Source organism: Ursus maritimus, unplaced genomic scaffold (genome assembly GCF_017311325.1).
Source record: "Ursus maritimus isolate PB19 unplaced genomic scaffold, ASM1731132v1 scaffold_9, whole genome shotgun sequence".
Taxonomy (NCBI): Eukaryota; Metazoa; Chordata; class Mammalia; order Carnivora; family Ursidae; genus Ursus; species Ursus maritimus.
The window spans coordinates 40,038,854-40,060,213 of NW_024427107.1; the positions used below are offsets into that span (position 1 = coordinate 40,038,854).

At 38.5% G+C, this 21,360-nt stretch overlaps 1 protein-coding gene across 2 annotated transcripts in view; it reads right to left on the reverse strand.

Moving 5' to 3' along the window:
* Positions 1-225: 225 nt before the first annotated feature.
* Positions 226-21,360, reverse strand: part of RAD54B (RAD54 homolog B) — an 81,947-nt gene continuing 60,812 nt past the window's right edge. For both annotated transcript variants that reach the window (XM_008689148.1, XM_040626081.1), the window contains exons 11-15: positions 17,755-17,930; positions 7,336-7,597; positions 5,768-5,834; positions 5,370-5,570; positions 226-644 (exon numbers count right to left, since the gene is read on the reverse strand). In XM_008689148.1, the coding sequence (XP_008687370.1) occupies positions 427-644; positions 5,370-5,570; positions 5,768-5,834; positions 7,336-7,597; positions 17,755-17,930 (924 nt within the window). In that variant the 3' untranslated portion in view covers positions 226-426. The remainder of the gene's footprint in view (positions 645-5,369; positions 5,571-5,767; positions 5,835-7,335; positions 7,598-17,754; positions 17,931-21,360) is intronic.

The following is a 21,360-nucleotide window of genomic DNA, read 5'->3' on the forward strand; positions in this document are numbered from 1 at the left end:
AATTATTACACTCAGCATCTTCAGCCTCTGGAGTCCTAGTCTGATTCTCTTTCTCCCTTGAGCTATAGTTGAAACTGATCTCCCACGTCTATGTCTAATATTCCTACATAGATTAGATTTCCCAAAGACGGGGATGAGGTATTTTACCTTTTTATAGTCCTTATGAAAATTCCTTAATGGGTATTTAATAAAAGTGCATTAATTTTGGAATACTAATAATTATATGATGATAGAATTATGTCTTTAATGTTTCAGCACTAAGGAATACATACAAAAAATTAACTCAAGTTCTGACTGTATTAAAGCTATGATACATTTTGCAACAAAACATAATTTAAATAATTCTATTAGTTTTTGAAAATTACATTTAATTACTATGTTAACTTTTTTAAAGGGGGGAAGGGAATATCATGAAGTTATCTTTCCTTATATAGCAGTACTTTGGTTGGTTATATTCTGAAAAAAGAATGAGACATTTTCTCTTATTTTTTCAAGAAAAGGATCCGCAAGATTTAAATGATCTCCAGAAAAATGTTTCCATTGCTTCAGCTGTGACATGGAGAGAGGTTTCAGAGAGTTAGACTTCTGGTGATGTGGACCAAGCTGACAATTTCTAGAGATAGGGAATTTTTCCAGTGAATCACCTGTAATAAGTAAAACAATAAGAAAATCCTTAGGCCAATCAATACCCTATGATAAACAATACTTTTTTTATTTTATCACATAATGAGTTTATATAATTTATTACATTTTGGTCTCTGACTTCAAGGACCTTGTGGTCTAGGAATAGATACATTAAACAAATAATCATCCAAACAGATGTATTACAGGTCCACAATCCCTTATCTAAAACCCTTGGGGCTGGATCTGTTTCCCAATTCAGAATATAATTGGAACAATCTGGGAGAGCACTCCATAATCAAACTCATTGATATTCTGCAGCAAGTCATATGAATAGTCATGAAATGGGTTAATGACTACTGATAAATTCACATCAATTTAGGTAAGGTTTTTGCCACCAAATAAATCTGTTGCAAATTTATGAAGAAAAAAACAACTCTTGGTCTTTCAAGCTTTCTAGATTTCAAAATTGAAGACAAGGGACTGTGGAGTTGTATTACAAACAGTGGTAAGGGTACAGAATTAAGATACAGGGAACTCAACACATAAAACAAGAAAAGCTGACTTGCTTTATTAAGATTTGAAGGATGAGAAAGCAAGAACCAGATGGGGAAAGAGGTAACACATTTTAGGAGAAGGACCTACAAAGGCTGTGAAAGTGAAGGGACTCTGATACGGTCGAGGAACTGACAAGAGCCCAATGCAACTAGAGCCTAGAGAGCAAAGATGAAGTTCAGTAATGCAGGGTAAAGCATGCATTCAAGGAATGGATAGTGCAAAACACCGTAAGCAAATCATGAATGGCAGAAGCTAGTAGTTAGCCACTAAATCTATATCTCTTTCCTCTAGGGCACTTAGCCACATTTCCCAGTCTCCCTTACAGTTAGATGCAACCACTGAGTCTGGCCTATGGAACATGGATAGACATGCTCTGTGTCACTTCTAGGTCTGGCTTAGAAAAATCTCCCATACCACGTGGTTTTCTACCTTTACTCTTCTCTCACCTGCTGGCTGGGAGATGCAGGGATGCCAGCAGGGAACTCTAAGGCCTAAGGGGATGGTAGAACCCAAAGTGAAAGAAGCCTGGATCACCAAATCACCTTAGAGAAGGCTGTGCACTGTGTTACTATTATGTGCTCTGCTACATGAGAAATACACTTCTACTGTGGTAGGCCGCTGTGCTTTTTGAGTTTCCTGCTGCAGCACTTAACCCTACCCTAACTAACAACTTTAAAGATTTTAGTCTCTATCCTCAAGAACAATGGAAGCTCTTGAGAGGGTTTTTTGAAACATTTTACCTATGGGAAATTTCAAGTATATATTAAAGTTAACAAGATAGAAATGAAGAACCTACAGGTTATTATGTACCCCACTTTCAGGTACTATCAACCAAGAGACAATTTTGTTTTATTTAGACTCTGCTTTCTCTACTTCCATAATATTATGAAATAAATATGCAGTATATATCAACTGTAAATATTTCACTTTGCATTTCTAAAAGTTACAGACTTTTTAAAATTTTATCACACTTTAAAAAACTTTCCTTAATATCTAATTCCTGTCAATGTGCAAAATCATTGAGGTCTTAAGAGATGACAACATTACTTTAAGAATCTAGAAGATAGTAGTATAACACCTTCAAAGTACTGACAAAACAAAAACAAAAAACCCAACTGACTAGAATTGTACACCTAGCAAAGACACCATTTGAGAGAGAGAAAAAGCAAACACACTTTGAGAAATCAAAGTTTGAGAGTGAACCACTAGCAGACCTTTGCTGGAAAAAGCAGGACATGAAAAGACAGAAGTGAATCAAAGTATGTCATTAATTATAAAAAATGTAAACAGACTAAATGCTCTAGTTAAAACATGAGACTGGAAAAAAGAAAGTCCATTTTTATGCTATTAACAAGAGAAATAACATAAGGACATAAGGACACAGACCTACCTAAGGCAAAAGAAGGGAAAAAGATACACCAGGCAAATAACATAAAGAAAGCCAGTGTAATATATAAACTTAAGATAAATGAAAGCAAAAGGTATTAAGGATAAAGAAATCACTACCTCTTAATAAAATAAACCATAATAAAAAATTCACAAAGATACAAAATATACGGAGCAAATATTGATACCATTAACAAGAAACTTCGCAAAATCCAGTGTCATACTGTAAGATTTTAATGTATTTCTTTCAATAACAGATATATCTAACAATAATTAGGTTATTAATAGAAAAATGGGCAAATGATGTGAAAAGATGGTTCATACAAAGGAAGGCTCTTAAATATAGGAAAAAATGCTCAACTTCACTCATAATAAGAGGAAAGCAAATTAAACTAGACCAATATATTATTTTTTTTACTATCAGAAAAATTCAAACATTTGATAATGTACTCAACTGGCAAAGCTGTGGAGAAATAGCCATTTTAGTCTATTGTTGGCGGGGTATAAAGGATACAACCCCCAATGGAGGGCACTTGTGATGAGCACTGGGTGTTGCATGTAAGTATTGAATCACTAAATTCTACTCCTGAAACCAGTATTACACTATATGTCAACTAACTAGAATGTAAATAAAAAATTGATACCAAAAAATAAAATAAAATAAAATAAAATAAAATATAAAATAAAAGGATACAAGCCCTAATGGAGGGCATTTTGGCAATATCTGTTAAAATTACAAATATACACATTCTCTGACCCAACAACACTGAAAATTTACCTTATAGATATACTTGAACATATGGAAAAAGATGTATGAATAAAGATATATGCTGACTGGAAAGAACTTGATTAGTATACCTAATTATACCTATAATTATATCTAAATTATACCTAATTATACCTGTGGGGGACAGGTAAATAAATTATGGTATATAAATACAATGAAGGATTATATAGGAAAAAAAAGAATGAGGAAACTTTCTGTAATGATATGGTAAGATCTCAAGATATAATATTAAGTGAAAAAGCTGCAGAACTATACCTATACACTATGCTACACCTTATTGGTGGGAAAACTGGATAAGAATATATATTCAGAGTTCCCTGCATGAGCATAAAAATATATCTAGAAGGATACACAAAAAACTAATAATGGTTATAGGACAGAAGGGCTAGAAATTAGGCAGATGAGAGAAATGTAGAAGGGTTTTTACCATATACATTTTATAAATAGTTGAACCATGTAAATATATTAGCAATTTATAAGTTAAAATAGTAAATTTTTAAATCTGTAAAATAAGAAAAAATTGATCTGGTATCAGAAAATTTGACTAATATGGCATAACTCTAAGTAATTTAGAGAATACACATGGTTTTCATGCATGTTTTCAAACATAATGGGCACCTGGGTGGCTCAGTCAGGCTCATCTGACTCTTGACTTCAGCTTAGGTTATGATCTCAGAGTCGTGAGAGGGCTCCTCGCTCAGCGTGGAGTCTGCCTGAGATTCTCTCTCTCCCTCTCCCCCTGCCCCTTCTCGCCCCCGTGCTCGCTCTCCCTGTCTCTCTAAAATAAATAAAATCTTTAAAAAAAAGAAAGAAACATTTACAAAGTGACCACATACCATGTCTCTATAGTTACCATATTTCTGACTACTCTGCAGTAGCTAGAACACAATAACAAAAACTAAAATACATTAAAACATACTTTTAAGTAATGCATGAGTCAAAGATGAAATTATAATGGAAAATACAAAACATTTAGAACTGCATATCAAAGTTATGAGATTCAACTTAGAGGAAAATGTACAGCCTTAAATACCCATGCAGAAAATAAGACTGAAAATCATCAAGCTAAGCATTCAAGTTGAAAAATAAGAAAAAGGACATTAGAGTAAATACAAGGAAAAAAAAGAAAAGAGCAAAAATTATTGAAATAGAAAAAGCATACAAGAGAGAGAATCAAATGTTGACTTATATAAAATATAAATTTTTCCACGTCAGTCTGGTCTAGTCTACCTTCTTAAACCTTTTCTTTTCTTTTCTTTTCTTTTCTTTTCTTTTTTCTTTTCTTTTCTTTTCTTTTAAGATTTTATTTATTTATCTGAGAGAGACAGAGAGAGAGAGCATAAGCAGAGGGGGAGAAACAGACACCCTGCTGAGCAGAAAGCCTGCCATAGAGCTCTATAGGATCATGACCTGAGCCGCCAAAGGCAGATGCTTAACCCACTGAGCTACCCAGGCGCCCCCATCTTAAACCTTTGCAACACAATTTACCAAGTGACTTCCAGCTACTGGTCACTGCTTGTTCAAGTCCTACTCCTGATGCAGTTCCTATCTGAACAATGTCAACTCTGGAGGGTTGACGTTCTCAGCCTCACTTGAGCAGCACTAGGGAGTTTGTCAAGCACTGAGAAGTTCCATGCTAACTGCCTCAGAAAGAATGACCCCATTATGAATGTGTTCTACACAAGATAAACACACAGTAGGGTTATTCTGTCAAGTGAAATAGAAATAAGGATTAAAAACATTTTTGTAATTCCAAAGTCATATATCAGGTCTTGAAAGGTTTTCCTGAACAAGCTAAATTGTGCACAACTAATTCGGAAGAAGCTAAATTGAGAGAACTAATAAGGTTCTACTTAATATTTTCTCAAACACCCTGGCAGGTGCCCTATGACCTGAGGAAAAAATACTAACAAAAGCAAATGGTAAATATTTTAGTTACTCTGTATTTAAATGTTTTCAATTGCTAAAGAGAAACAAATTAACTTTACCATCATAACACAATTAAAATACAACTAACCTGTACCATCTTTGTCTCCTGTACATTCACAGTCAAGCAGGTCATGAGTAACACAATGTGAACTTTCATGTAAGGTGAACAAATTTTTTAGCTCCTCTACTGAAAACTGGATATGTTCAGAAGTCTTGGTTAGGTCTACAACTGCCCCAGAAAGATCTTGCTTACTGATCTGTCTTTGATAAATCTTTTCTTCTATTGTACCTAAAGAGAAAACATTGATTCCATTTTCTTCAGATCTTTAAGTCTGTTATTTTTGTAGGGTAAAACACGTTTGTTAGCATACTAGCTAACAAAATAACAATATTCCTTATATCAAAGCACGGATTAACCAAAAAAAATTTTTTTTTGATTATTCAAAGAGGCTACATTTTTTTTTCACACTTAAGGGTTATTATTACCTGTGGTTAGAAGTCTGTAAATATGTACAGGATGTTTCTGACCATCTCTCCATACTCTAGACATTGCCTATAGGAAATAAATGAGAATTCAGAGAGCACAGTAGGAATGAATAACCCTGTCTACATAAGCAATATGCATTAATACGCTTAAGATTAGGAATTCTAGATTTTACTTATAGCTTCAGGAAAAAAAGCCCAGGCATACCCAAGCATTCTCCACCTCATATTTTTTTCCTGGGATAAGGAAAGGGATGGATGAACACTCACTGTCGTACTGTAAAATAGTTGCACGGGTGTCACACAACAGTGAGAGAATCTAGCCGCATCAAAGAATAGAACAGCAAGTTTAGACAGCAAGATCACAAAGAACCAAGTATAGCGTGGGCATGAAGGGCTTCTTCCCAGTCCAAGTAGCTAATGACTTAATCCTGAGGAGTCCCTAGGATCCCTAATCAGTTCAGGCTGTAGGTAGATTCCTGTAGTTTCACAATTTATCAGTGATAGTGTAGAGAGCTGGTGTTCAAACCCCGCGCATTCTAAAGAAAAGTCTTACCTTCAACCAGCTCCTGGGAGATAAACTCTAAGCCCTTGTAATATCCTGCCTGGTAAGAGCATCTTAGTTTACCTGAGGCCTTGGGCCACAGAAGACAGTTTTTGCTAACAATGTGACTGAGGTGGGGGCCTTGGGACAGTTTGACCTGTGGAGGGTTTGGAGACTGAGCAACTTAGGTCAGTCACACTGGTACTCTGACCTCAACAAAATCTCTGGACATCAAGACTTGAGCGAACTTCTCTAGATGGCAATACTTCAATAGGTGTTATCACTCATCAATGCTGGCAGAATTAAGAATTGTCCATATAACTTCAGTGGATGAGGACAACTGGAAACTTGTGCCTCGTCTCACCTGAACTCTCCATGTGCCTTTTACCTTCACTGATTTTAGTATGTATCCTTTCACTGTAATAAACCATAACTAGGAGGATAGCTATTTTTCTTGGTTCTGTGAGTCTTTCTAGTAATCCCTGAACCTGAGGGTTGTCTTCGAGTCCCCCAACACAGACACCAAATGAGGTGCAAATTTGTAGGTAGAAACCTGAAAGCACATGACAATGGACTGTATTCTGAAGAAAACCAAAAGCTGCTTCTGAGATATCTTCCTACACAAGCTAACTTAATGTCTTTACTATACTCTGCACAAACACTGGTAATAGCATCTACAACACATCATTGTCTTGCCCTGGTAGTCGTGAGCAACCCAAAGGCCCAACTACGCAGTAAAACTAGAGGTATACAGGTTTGGGTCTGAATCCTGGCTCTGGGTCTTAGAAGCTATGTGGCCCAGAACAAGCTTCCATCTCTTTATCCGTAAAATAGGGCTAATAATATCCACACTTGCAGGACTACGGTGAAGATTAAATAGATGCAAAGCACTTAGCAGAGTGCCTAAAAGAAAGTAAGGCCTTACTATGCAGCAGTTATTACACACCCGCTCCATCCTCATATCCCCAGCAGGTAGTATCCCCAGTATGCATTCTACGCTGTTTGTTTAAAGCATAAGTAGTCATACCTGGATATCAGTGGCTGGATTCCAATCAATGTCATATAAAATTAAGTGAGATCCTCCAATAAGGTTAAGTCCCACACCACCAGCTTTTGAACTCAACAAAAAAATAAAATCAGAAGAGTATTTACTATTAAAGCCATCAACAATTTGCTGTCTTTGAGAGATTGGTGTTTGTCCATCAAGTCTTGTATAAGTATATCCATGACGCTTGCATACTTCTTGTAGAATATTCAAGGTTTGTGTATAGTTGGATACCAACACCACCCTGGCAATCAAAAAGAAAGAGTCTTTATATACAGCTTTAAAGCAATATTAGATTTTTTTTAACTGAAGGAAAATACTACAGTGATACTATCAGTGATGTTTATAGAACATGCAGCGATGACCTTGTACAATTAAAACACAGGTTCTCCTTCAAATTCAATTTTTAAATCAACATCTAGGAGACTTCCAGCTTTAAAATAGTGGAATAAAGACCTTTCCGCTTTCTTCACCTCTCTGAAACCACCCTAAAAACAGCAGAATTGAGAAATAGAAATAACTCTGCCTTTGATAAAACAAGGAAATACTTATATATGAAAACAGAGAGTAATGGAATGTGACCTGCTTAGGGAGTATAGAGAATGTAAAACCTAAGTGCCCAAAGAGGGAGATACTAATAAAAAACAAGTACAAGTTTATTCACATCAGAGAATCTTAAGACACCTCAGAAGGAAGGAGTTAAGACTGAAGCTATTGTAAGAACACTAGTAAACAGAACCCATACTCTACTCCCATGTAACCAGCTGACTATTCTTTCTCAACTAGTGTGTTTATATTCTGAAGAAAGTAAACCAAAGAAAACTGGGCCCAGGGGACTCTAGAAGGCAAGGATATAGTGACAAATCAAAATCAAAGTCTACATACTGGATGGTAAGATCCCAGTTTCCTTTTACTGCCAACTCCCAGAACACCCATAGCCTAGCATCCCTCTCACATCCCACCCCCAAAAAGATAGTATTGGAAGATTCATCTCTGGGATGATTTAAATGACCCCAGAGAAAAGGTCCAGCCAGCTCACTGCCTAATTACCCAGTGAGGGCCACCAGTCAACCAGCCCTGCCTCGACACACAGTGTTCAATTAATGTTTTACTGTATCACTCTTAAATATGAATGGACACCAAGGATCACTTGGTGAGGTTCCAACATGAAAAACAGAAACCAAAACAAATAAACAGAAAAGAAGAAACCTGTATAAAACAAAGCAATGGAGGAAACAGGAGACAACTTTAGGAAAATAATTAATATCCTCAAGTAAGAGACAACATTCACAATAAGAGGAGGCAATAAAAAAGAACAATCAAGAATAAGAAAATATCTTAGAAATTTTAAATGACAACCAAAATAAAAATTTAACTGGAGACAAGAGAGTATGCCAGGAAATAGATGGGGGGAATAAAAGTGATGGGGCACCTGGGTGGCTCAGTCAGTTACGTGTCTGTCTTTGGCTCAGGTCATGATTTCAGGGGTCTTGACACTGAGCCACCTGTTGGACTCCCTGCTCAGCAGGGAGTCTGCTTCTCCCTCTTCCTCGAACTCTCCCCCCTCCAACCCGGCTCATGCTCTCTCTCCCTCTCTTTCAAATAAATAAATAAAATCTTTTTTTTTTTAAGTGATGACTATTAGGAGAAAAGCTAAAAGAACTAAAAAAATCAGTCAATGAGGTTTAATATCTGAGTAACAAAAATTCCAAAGAAAACAAAAGAAAGAAATTATTTTGAGAGAAAAAGAGAATTGTTTCCCAGACATGGGGTCTTCAGACTGAAAGGACCACTACAGTTCCCAGCTCAATAAATGAAAAAATGATTCATATTAAGGTACATCAAGATTATACCTCAAAGGATGACAAATGAAAAAAAGCTGCTAGAGCTTTCATGAAGAAAATATAAGTTATGTGCAAAGAATGAAAATCAGAAAGGCATCACACTTCTCAACCTGGAAAGCTAAAAGTTATATAAAGCACTCCCTTCAAAAGTCTAAGAGAACACTATTTCACTTTAGAATTTTATAACTACGCAAAGTTGTCAGTCAAGCACTAAGTTTCAGACAAGCAAGAAGTAAAAATGATTTACCTCCAATCTCCTCTTTCTTAGGAAGCTGCTACAGGATGTGCTCCAGCAAAATGTGAAACCCAGGAAATGTGAGGTTCAACACAGAAAAGAAGATAAAAAAATTTCTGGGTGATGGTTAAGCAAAGTCCCAGGATGAGAGCTATGTAGCATGATTACAGAATAACTGGTTCAAATTGTAGCAGGAGGGCAGAGGACTATGAGAGACAAGACAAAGAAAATACAAAGGAACTTATAGACTCATAGGAAAAAAGCACTGAAATGTAATGAAGGTTTTATATAGGAAGACTTTACAAAACTTAACAAACAAGAAAGCAAATGGGGGAAAGAAGTAAAAAAAAGGCAATCAATAGCTCTAAGAGGGCTACTGAAAAGTTGTTCAAGATAGGAACTGCTATAATGGTAAGCCATTTGACTTAGCAGCAAATAACAACTTTGTTATAATAACATAAGTATTAAATGCTAATTTAACCAGAAGCTGTGATGTGACTGTCTTAAAAGGATGAAAGGTGAGGGGAGGACATCAGAGCATTAAATTCTCATAAATCATTAGAGGAAACCATGAGATAAAATCAAAAATGGATGAGACAAGTAACATCAGCAAGATGGACTAGGAAGCTCCAGGTTCTCTTTTTGCCATGGAAACATTAAATGAACAACCAGAAACAGACTGAAATAATTTATAGGAGCTCTGGAAATCAAAGATCTACTGCAACAAAACAAATGCCTAATTAAGAAAAAGCCACATTTAAAATACAGTAGGAAGAGGCACCTGGGTGGCTCAGTTGGTTAAAGCATCTGCCTTCAGCTCAGGTCATGATCTCAAGGTCCTAGGATCAAGCCCCACATGGGGCTCCCTGCTCAGCGGGGAGCCTGCTTCTTCCTCTCCCTCTGCCTGCCACTCCCCCTGCTTATGCTCTCCCTCTAGCCCTCAAATAAATAAATAAAATCTTTTTTTAAAAATTACGGTAGGAAATTTCACGGTGTTTTCACTCACCCTCGCCCTACTCCCTCCCCAGTGTGGCTTCGTTTGGAGCATGTGGCAGCCCGATCCCTTATTCCCTTTGGTGAACTGAAGAGAAGAGAGCAGACTGAATCTGCAAAGTTCTAACCTGCTTGTAGACTACCTGAGGGACAGGTTTCTATCTCTGTTACCTAACTCAGAGTTCAGATGAACAAAACCAGCTGGGATGTCAGGCTAGGAGAAACCACAGGAAGCAGATGGCTAATGAAAACCACAGGGGACTACAGACCAGCAGGGGCAAGAGATCACTGAGAAATAGAATAGGAAAACTAAGGTTTTAGAAGAAACAGGGGTGAGGCTCTTAAGGAAATTAAGACATTTAAAAGGAGCCAATTATACAGAAAAAAATTTTAAAACACATGCACATGCCCAGCACAGGCCTTAGGCCATCAATCCAGGTTGACTGGTGAAGGACTTCCCCACATGGAGCCAGTCTGCAAAGACTAGGAGAGGTGGCTGTTTTTCCAAATGCCCAAATGCCAACAAAAGATGGATCACACAAAGCATACCAAAAAAAAGAGGAAAACATGGTCCATTTAAAGGAACAAAGTAAGTCTCCAGACACTGTGCCCTGGAAGAAACACAGGCTTGTGAGAAAAAGACTAAAGCAACTCTCTTAAATATGCTCAAAGAGCTAAAGGAAAACATGGACAAAGAACTAAAGGAAACTGGGAAAACTATGTATGACAAAACAAGAATATCAACAAAAAGATAGAAATTATTGAAAAAAATTAGAGAAATTCTGGAGCTGAAAATGTGGATGTGACAAGCAATAGCAGGGACAGCACATGAGCTGGCAACACACAGGCGAGCTGGTGATTGCACTGAGAAACAGGAGGAGAGGGAGAGAGGAACTGGGGACTGCTGTTCTATTATGAGCCTTTTAACATCTCAAAAAATAAAATGTTAAACCACAACATGATGTAAAAAGTAAAAACAGTATTTATTACAATAGCTGAAGTTCAATAATTAAGCAAAAAATAAAAATAAAGTCAAGAACATTTCTTATACATTTATACATTATTAGCACTAGAATCTAAAGAATAAAGCAAATTTTAAAATTATAATTTTTTTAATTATCTACACTAAGAAGGAAAAGATAATCCAACAGTAATTTAGATTTGTATTTCTGTACCAGTTACTTTGTGCTACGTAACAAACCATCCCAAAATTCAGTGGCTTCAAACAACAACCATTTCTTTTATATTTAGCTCACAAACTGTAGTATTAAAAAGAAAACCCAGACCCAAAATGGCATCACTTAGGTCAAGGTCCCAAATCAGTAATCAAGACTTAATAACTAACCTAATTGCCATTTCAGCCCCTCAGGAATGTAACCTTTAACCAGTCTACATGGAATTTCCTGGTCAATACTAGGAAATTTACTCATAGACCCCCATCCACTCCCCTTAGGACAGCAATCCTGCTTAAACAATGCATTCCTTGCTAATAAATTCCTCCCCCACCCCCCAACCCCCCACCCCCCGCCCCTGCCTTTAAAACCTTTCTGTTAGTTAAGCTCAGGAGAGCTCTGCTCTACTTTCTTGCTAGATCGGATGCTGCCTGATTCATGAATAAAGCCAATTAGATCTTCAAACTTGCTTGTTTGAATTTTTGTTTTTTAACAGTAGGTTGGCGTGGGCACCTGGGTTGCTCAGTCGGTTGAGCATCTGACTCTTAATCTCAGCTCAGGTCTTGATTTCAGGGTCATGAGTTTAAGCCCCCACACTGGGCTCCACACTGGGCATGGAGCCTACTTTAAAAAAATAAATAGTAACAGTAGGTGGACAATTTAGGCTGGGCTCAGCTAGGAGGTTCCTCTGCTGGTCATGGCTGGGCTGACTCAAGTATCTGCAGTGAGCTGCCTGGTCAACTGGCTGACCTACTCACAAGGCCAACCAAAGCTTATTCACATGGTGACAGAAAGGTTCCAGGAACCCAAGGGAGGACAAGCCCCAATGCACAAGATCTTTGCAAGTTCCTTTTTGCGCTACATTTGCCAACACTGCATGGTCCAGTGCAAGTCATATGGCTGATCTCAGAGTCACAGTGGGAAATCACTCAAAATTACCTAGCAAAGGAACATGGATACATGAAGGAGAAGAACTTAGACCATTTTTGCAATCTACCACAATTACTATACTATTATTTCAATCATTTTTCCTTCCTCTTTCTCTTCTATTACTGTTACAAAAGGCACTTAGTTGAGCTTTAACAGGACACCTGGAGGGTGGGGAGGAGGTGGTTAAGACCTGTTACCAAGAAAGCTAGTAACCTGGCAGCATTCCACAAACAAAGCCACAAGAAGCTAGATCAAACCAGACAGGCCCAAGACAAAGAAGGTTCGAGATCCTGACCAGGTAAGGGAGAAAAGGTGCAAAACCCTGCTCCCAAAGAAATAATAATAGATACTCCAGCCCTCAGATAACAACGGTCAATAAAAGACAGAAATCCAAACTTCTCCCTTGAGCTCGCTCACTTTCACATCTCCAGAGTGGACTCTCACTTTAAAAAAACTCTTCACTTGCACCGCTCAAGCACTGTGTCTAGTCTCTCCTTGAATTCTTGTGACAAGACTGAGAGCCTCCAGTGATGTCCCAGGGTGGGCAAGATGGAGGCCTCAGGGCCTGTAGGTCTCCCCAGTTCACCCGGCAACATTAAAAGGATGAATAACACTATCTAAACATAGTTTTTCAGATACAACTTTACTAGACAGAAAAAAAATCTGGCTTAATTTCCCCCAACAAGTTTTTACAAGGTTAGATGCAGATTGATAGGACAGGTGACTATCTGGGTAAGGAATCTCAGACAATCCTCTTTTAGAGGTCTAGAGCATCCCCCCCAAACACACACACACATAAGTACATACCACTTCGAAACAAGGCTATTATTTTTATGTTCATTAGACTGTCTCCTAAAGCAACTGAAATCTGTAGTCAAGGCTGTCAGGTATAGTAGAGCGCAAGGTACACCCAGCACGAGTCTCCATCCAAGTGATGCGTGGGGGCTGGGATGCAGCATAAAGTCTGCTCGGCAAGCCATGAAGCCCAGTGCATGAATGCAACAACCAGCAGCGAAAACAAATGTTTTTAAATTTTGAAGTTTCTTTTTAAAAATTCCATTGAAGGGTAACCTGGTGGACAAGTCAAGAGTTCTCACATATGCCTCCAACCCACTTCTAATCTTAACCAGCACAAAAACACTATATGTGTTAGAAAAGTTCTTCCCTAAGGCCTAAAATATAACTGTCTGGTTCAAGTTAATGGTAACACAGCAGTTACAGTGGAGACTTATTACCATCCCTGAAACCAAACACTGTCACCTTCAGCCACTTATCTTTAAAGGCTTAGAATGCTTGTGCATAGGCAGCCCAGCCCTGGAGCCTGGCCTCCACACCCAATTGGCCATATGAAAAAAGGGCCACAACTCAACAACTAAAAAGAAACCCAACTAGAAAATGGCAAAGGACTTGAATAAACATTTCTCTAGTGAAAATATACAAATGACCAGCAAGTAGATGAAAAGATGCCCAACATCACTTATCATCAGGGAAATGAAAATTCAAACCACAATGAGATACCATCTCACATCCATTAGGATGGCTGTTACCAAAAAACAGAAAATCACAATGTTGGTGAGAATGTGGAGAAATTAGAAACCTTGTGCACCGGGAATGTAAAATGGTGTAGATGCTATAAAAAGGAGTATGGTGGTTCCTCAAGAAATTTTTAAGAGACTTGCCAAATAAGCCAACAATTTCACTTCTGGATATCCAAAGCAGGGTCTTTTTTTTTTTTTTTTAAAGCAGGCTCTACACCCAGTGTGGAGCCCAACACAGGGTTTGAACTCATGACCCTGAGATCAAGACCTGAGCTGAGATCAAGAGTCAGACAATTTCACTTCTGGATCTATATCCAAAAGAACCAAAAGTAGGGTCTTTTTTTTTTTTTTTAAAGAGGGCTCTACACCCAGTGTGGAGCCCAAACACAGGGTTTGAACTCATGACCCTGAGATCAAGACCTGAGCTGAGATCAAGAGTCAGATGCTTTACCAACTGGCCACCCACATGCCCCTGAAAGCAGAGTCTTGAAGAGATATTTGTACACCCAGGTTCATAGCAGCATTATTCACAATAGCCAAAAGATGGAAGCAACCCAAGTGCCCATCCACAGATGAATGGATAAACCATATGTGGAAAAGACATGCAATGGAATATTATTCAGCCTTAAAAAGGAATGAAATTCTGATACATGCTACAACATGGATGAAGCTCAAGGACATTAAGCTAAGTGAAATAAGCCAGTTGTAAAAAGACAATATACTGTGATTCCACTTTTATGAGGTACCTGGAAAAGTCAAATTCACAGAGACAGAAAGTAGAAGGGTGGTTGCCAAGAGCTGAGGGGGAAGCAGGCGTGGGGGGTTGTTATATCCTGGGTATAGTTTACTCCGCAAGATGAAAACGGTTCTGGAGATTGGTTGCGCAATGATGTGAATGAACGTACCACTACTGAACAATACATTTAGAAATAGTTAAGATGGTAAATTTACATTGTGTGTATTTTACCACAACTGTAAAAAAGGCGTGGGGGGGGGTGGATCTCTTCAGATAATGTAAAGCAACAGAACAAACACCCATCTTATGCCACTGATGGAAGTGCCGCTGCTTCTCTCACGGGACAAGGCAGGATACAGGTTTCTTAGGGACCCACAAACAGTCAAAATGACCCTATCCCAACTCTACCTCTACACTTTTCCTCATCATTCCTTTCTCAGAACCACAAGAGGGAAACCTTCCTCTATAGTATTTCAAGGATAAATTTTCACACATATGTTTATATCTTATCTCTTCTCATTTCCTCTAAAACTGTTCACTCATTATTCTTTGTCCAATAACCATCACCTATTTCCTCCTCCTCAGAGAAGAGGAAAAAAAGGATCCAATTAAAAAAATGCAAATAGGTCTGAGTAAAAGTTTACACTCATAAATTCAAACTAGATCACAATCTGCACATATTTCTTTAAGATTTATTTATTTATTCGTGAGAGAGAGAGAGGGAGAGAGAGGGAGAAAGCAGGGGGAGGGGCAGAGGGCAAGAAAGAAAGAATCCTCAAGCAGACTCCCTGGTGAGTGCAGAGTCTGACTCGGGACTTGATCCCAGGAGCCTGAGAGCATGACCCAAGCCAAAATCAAGAGCCTGCGGCTTAATCAACTGAGCCACCCAGGCGCCCCCACAATCTGCACATATATATTACACATGTGAAATATTACCTAACAAAACATTTTAATCAAACTGTATTAAACACTTCATAGAAAGCTTCCTTATTTTAATTCCTCATTGTTATGAAAAATAAACCTAAAAATATGCACAAGTCAAATGATATGATAAATGCTCCGAAGAGGTTATGCAAGATCCCCTGACAATTAAATGTAATTACTATTTTGCAATCTTTTCTATGTATTTTTGTCTTAATTCACAAACACGGTTTGATACAAAGATAATTAAGACACAGTCCCTGTACTATAAGTACTGATAATATGAGAACTAATGATCATACTATAATGTGGGAAGAGCTCCATAAGAGGTAGTTACAGAATACAAAGGGAATACAGAAGAGGAGCACCTAACTCAGTCTGAGGCCAGGGTCTTCCAAAAGGAGAACGCATTAGAGCAGAGCCTTAATGAAGAGAACAAGCTGGCCAGATGAATGAGAAGTGAAGGTCGTGGAGGCAGAGGCACTCGCAACATGTAACAGCAGACAGTGAGAAGAGTGAGCGACAGGTCCTGCGGGTAGTCTGGTATGACTGGACCACACGGTAGGTGTGAAGGAGTGGTGGGAGATGAGGCCAGAAAATTAGGCATTAGCCAGATCGTGAAAAGTCTTGCCAAATGTGCTAAAGATTTCAGAAATTTCTGGAAGACAAGTAGGAGTCTTTGAAGGATTTTTAAGGGAGAGTGATATGTTCACGTTTGTATTTTAGAAATATAATTTAGGGGGGCGCCTGGGTGGCACAGCGGTTAAGCGTCTGCCTTCGGCTCAGGGCTTGATCCCAGCGTTATGGGATAGGGCCCCACATCAGGCTCCTCTGCTATGAGCCTGCTTCTTCCTCTCCCACTCCCCCTGCTTGTGTTCCCTCTCTCGCTGGCTGTCTCTATCTCTGTCAAATAAATAAATAAAATTAAAAATATATATATATATATAATTTAGGGCAATGTTGACATGTAATAAGGTTGAAAGTAAGAGGGAAGGAGTTTATAAGAGACCATCATAACCCAAATCATTAATTACAAGAGTCAAAACAAAAGCCCTGGTACAAGAAAGGAGGTGGATTCCAAGATTAAGAAATAACAATCGAGGGGCGCCTGGGTGGCACAGCGGTTAAGCGGCTGCCTTCGGCTCAGGGCGTGATCCCAGCGTTCTGGGATCGAGCCCCACATCAGGCTCTTCCGCTATGAGCCTGCTTCTTTCTCTCCCACTCCCCCTGCTTGTGTTCCTCTCTCGCTGGCTGTCTCTATCTCTGTCGAATAAATAAATAAAATCTTAAAAAAAAAAAAAAAAAGAAATAACAATCGATAGAATTTAGTGACTGACAAATGTGCTAAAGATTTCAGAAATTTCTGGAAGACAAGTAGGAGTCTTTGAAGGATTTTTAAGGGACAGTGATATGCTCACGTTTGTATTTTAGAAATATAATTTAGGGCAATGTGCAGGAGAAAAGTGAGCCTAGAATGAGTAGATTTTTGCTTGGATTTTGCTGCCATTCATCAAACTGAGGAAAGATAAAAAAGGGTCAGGTTTGCAATGGCAAATGATGAAGCTGTTGGGGATACCTGCAGCATAAAGTCTGATATGACATCAAGAGAGATTTAGATGTGCACTAAACAGTGAGAAATGAGGATGTGGGAATGAGAAGACAGGGCTGGACCAGAGATACAGACTTGGAATCAATACTGCATGTGTGAGAGTTGAAATGATGGGGAGTAAAAGTTACCAAGGAAGGGGGTTTGGAGCGAGAAGAAGGCTACAGAGAAACCCCAAAGAAGGGTCAAGCATTTGAGGGAGAGAAAAAAAGAAAGGATTCTGAAAGAGATTAAGGAACAAATTAGGTGTTAAATATCAAAGGACATCTCTGGGTTTTTGTGACTATTATGTACTTGCTTTAGATTTAGTTTTTCTTAAATAAAGACCATGACCCCAAAGAAGGAGGGAAGAGAGGAAGGAAGGCCATAGTCTAAGCCAAAATTCCATGAGCACTTACAAGCAAGTTTATTAAATTGACCTCTTACTTTTCAGTAGGACGAAGTTCATGGATAACCGCTAAGAGCTTCATTAGCACCTGTAGTTTTCCGGACTCTTCCTCCGTAAACATGAGAGGGTTGTAATCAGCAGGGAACACATCCACCAAGCCTTCATATAGACTCTTTTCTTCATTTCCATCCCAAGTTGAGCTATATTCTTTTTCCTATTCAAAAGGATGACTGTTAACACTGGTTCACGTTTGTTAATTAGGAGGGGGAAAAATGCTAAAATTATTGGGGGGGGGAAGTGGAGATTAATAGCTACCTGAAAAGACCAAGCTAACTATTATGTAAATCTTTATAGGTTACTGATTTGGTCATTTTTGAAAAACGTAACATGCATCCTACTGAGTTAGTTACAGAGCAGTTCTGATGCAGTCTCCTAGAGCAGGCGACCTTCACCCTCCAAGGGCAGCATTACTGCCCATGTGTTCCTTGGGAAGAGGAAGGGGGACAGCAGAGAAATAAAAGAGGAAACTAGGGTACAAACAATGATACAACGTTTGTTCTCTATAAAACCCTGAGATTTCTCATCACTGATGCCTATTTTGGTCTCCTCTCTCCTTTCCTCTATTACTTTTCTTTCCTGATTTGTGGGCTTCTCACAGCACCTCATTGGTTATACTCAGAATCAGGCATTAAGAGTTTGCTCAATCTTACCAATTTCTTCTGCAAGAAGGAACAGTTCTGCCATAAGTTAACGGAGAAATGTATTCTTACTTATACCATTTTTGTTTATATTACCAATAGTTTTTAGAATAATTTTATTCCAAAGTGATTATCAGCACCTCTGATGTTCCTCCTCCAAAAGTGGCTAGCTGACATGTGAATACTTAACCAGAAATACACTTACTAATAATTACACCACTTTTCAGATTAATTTTCTGAGACTGGATGGTCTCCTCGCTCTCTTCCACATTTACTGGATTTATCACTGTTTTTGAAACTGTTCAACCTACTCCACCTGCCTGGAATGCTTCTTCATTTTTCTGTCCAATTATTTCAATCTTATAAATACTTAAGGACCCAATGCAAATGCCACCTGATTTTTTATAGCCCATTTTGGGGGGAAGTGGCAGACACTGACTCTTAAACTTTATGGTTACAAAGTACATTTCAGCTTTAACCTTATTTAATTGAGAAGTTGACGATATACTTTATTATATTTCCCTATGTTTTCATGTGTGTTGTATTCCCTCTTCTGGCTCAGTCTGTTAAGCGTCAGACTCTTGATTTCGGCTCTGGTCATGATCTCAGGGTCCTGGAATCAAGTCCCGCCTCAGGCTCCACACTCAACGGGGAACCTTCTTGGATGCTCCCTCTCCCTTTAACCTTCACACCACTCCCCCACCCCACACTCATGCGCAGGCTCTCTCTCCCTCTCAAATAAATAAATAAATCTTTAAAAAATAAAATCCAGGAACAACTTAAGGGCAGTGAATCCTGTAGTGTAAGATGCTGGGCACAAAGTACTAATTTTAATTTGGCTTACCCAAAATATAGCAATAGTTGGGTAAAGTCACTTGATTAAAAATGCCTGGAACACTAGGATATTAATATTACTGGGATATACAAGGGGAAAGAGACAGTTGCTGGCTGCTTCAGATTAAGTCTGCTAAAATGCCAACACCTTGGAGAGGTTATCAAAGGACTACAGACAGACCCAGGGTCTAGTCCACAATTTTTCATGTTCAGAAACTGAATATGCTTAAGCTCTAGGCAAACGAGCCATACTAATCAAATTAAGAGATTAAGTCAGAACATAAATTTATTCTCAAAGGAGACCCACCTATTTAAACCAATCGGTCTATGCATTGTGTCATATGAAACGCCAAGGCAAGCCAAATCATTAGCAGAAAAGTGTCTTGTGAATATTAAATCAAAACACAAGAGAGATGGTGATCTTATGGCACAATTTCTTAGCCAGGAACACATAACCAGAATCCCTTGGGGAATCACTTTTTCCAAATCCTCATACTTGGGTCCTACTCTCAGATTCTGAATCAGTCCATATGTGTTGAGGCTGGACAAATGTAGTTTTAAAAGCTTTCCAGATTATAATGCATAATACCTAATTAAGAATCAACTAATAGATATCTTTATGCTGGGACAGTCTGTTATACTTTCTTCATCACAGGGATCTACCAGTTAGCCCTCTCATACCAGCCAGTCATGGCACTCGCTCTTCTGACTGTAGTCAACACCCTTTGGTTATCGGTTATGCTTTTTTTGGTTATATCCCACTGACATTTCCTGAAAAGAAACCCATCACCTTGGGTGTTATATGCAAATAATGAATCATGGAACATTGCATCAAAAACTGGGGATGCACTGTATGGTGACTAATATAACAAAATAAAAATTAAAAAAAAGAAAAGAAAAGAAACCCATCACCTTGACTGAACTTGGGGGAAAAAAACTAGTTTCAACAGAAATGCATTTATAAAAACATTGCATAAAGTCACTTATACATGTGGAAGGCTCATTTCAGCCATTTTCTATCGATCCTCATCTGCTATGATGTTAGAGGAAAGGCTTTACCAAACAAGTCTCAGATTGTAAATTATGTACCTTCTTTGAAGCATATGGTATCCTATGCCTATTACTGGTTAACTGGTGTATTCTGGGCTATGATAAAGTCTACCTTTTAAGGAAGAATTTTGGGCTTCTATTTTTGCTGGGCATCATGCCCAAAGGGTTTAATTTTTATCACTGTATATAAAATCTGTTTCTTAAAAAGGTGATTAATAAATTATTATAATCCTACCTACTAAAGAGTTACAGACTTCTCCTATGATAAACTATGTAAATATAATTCATTTGGGATAAACTTGAAGAATTCTGGTAGAACACTCCATTTTCTTTCTTTTTTTTTTAAATTTATTTATTTGAGAGAGAGAGAGCAGGAGCAGGGAGAGGAGCAGAGGGAGAGGGAGAAGCAGGCTCCCCAAGGCAGGGAGCCCAAGGCAGTGCTTGATGGCAGAACCCTGAGACCGTGACCTGAGCCAAGGGCAGACACCCAACCTAGTGAGCCACCCAGGCGACCTCTCCATTTTCTAAGTATATAACTAATGACTTCAAGCAAAATGCAGCACCCACAGGCTTTCTTTCATTTTGTTTGCAAATTATGATTTTACTGTTTAAAGAAAAAATAAAAGAATAAAAGTTCTTTTAATAAAGTGTTAAGAATGAGCTGGGGATAACAGAGTAGTAATAGTTACTGTGTAACTTCTATGGCCAGGCATTCTGCTAGGTTCTTTCCATACTGTTTCTTCAAGTTGCCACAACTGTCATTTAGAGCTAAGAAAAAAAGGGGTGCCTGGGTGGCTCAGTCGGTTAAGCATCTGCCTTTGGCTCAGGTCATTATCCCAGGGTCCTGGAATCAAGCCCCACATAGGGCTCCTTGCTCAGCGGGGAGCCTGCTTCTCCCACTGCCGGCTGCTCCCCCTGTTTGTGCTCTCTCCCTTTCTCTCTGTCAAATAAACAAAATCTTTATTTTTTTTTAAAGATTTTGTTTATTTATTTGACAGAGAGAGAGACAGCCAGCGAGAGAGGGAACACAAGCAGGGGGAGTGGGAGAGGAAGAAGTAGGCT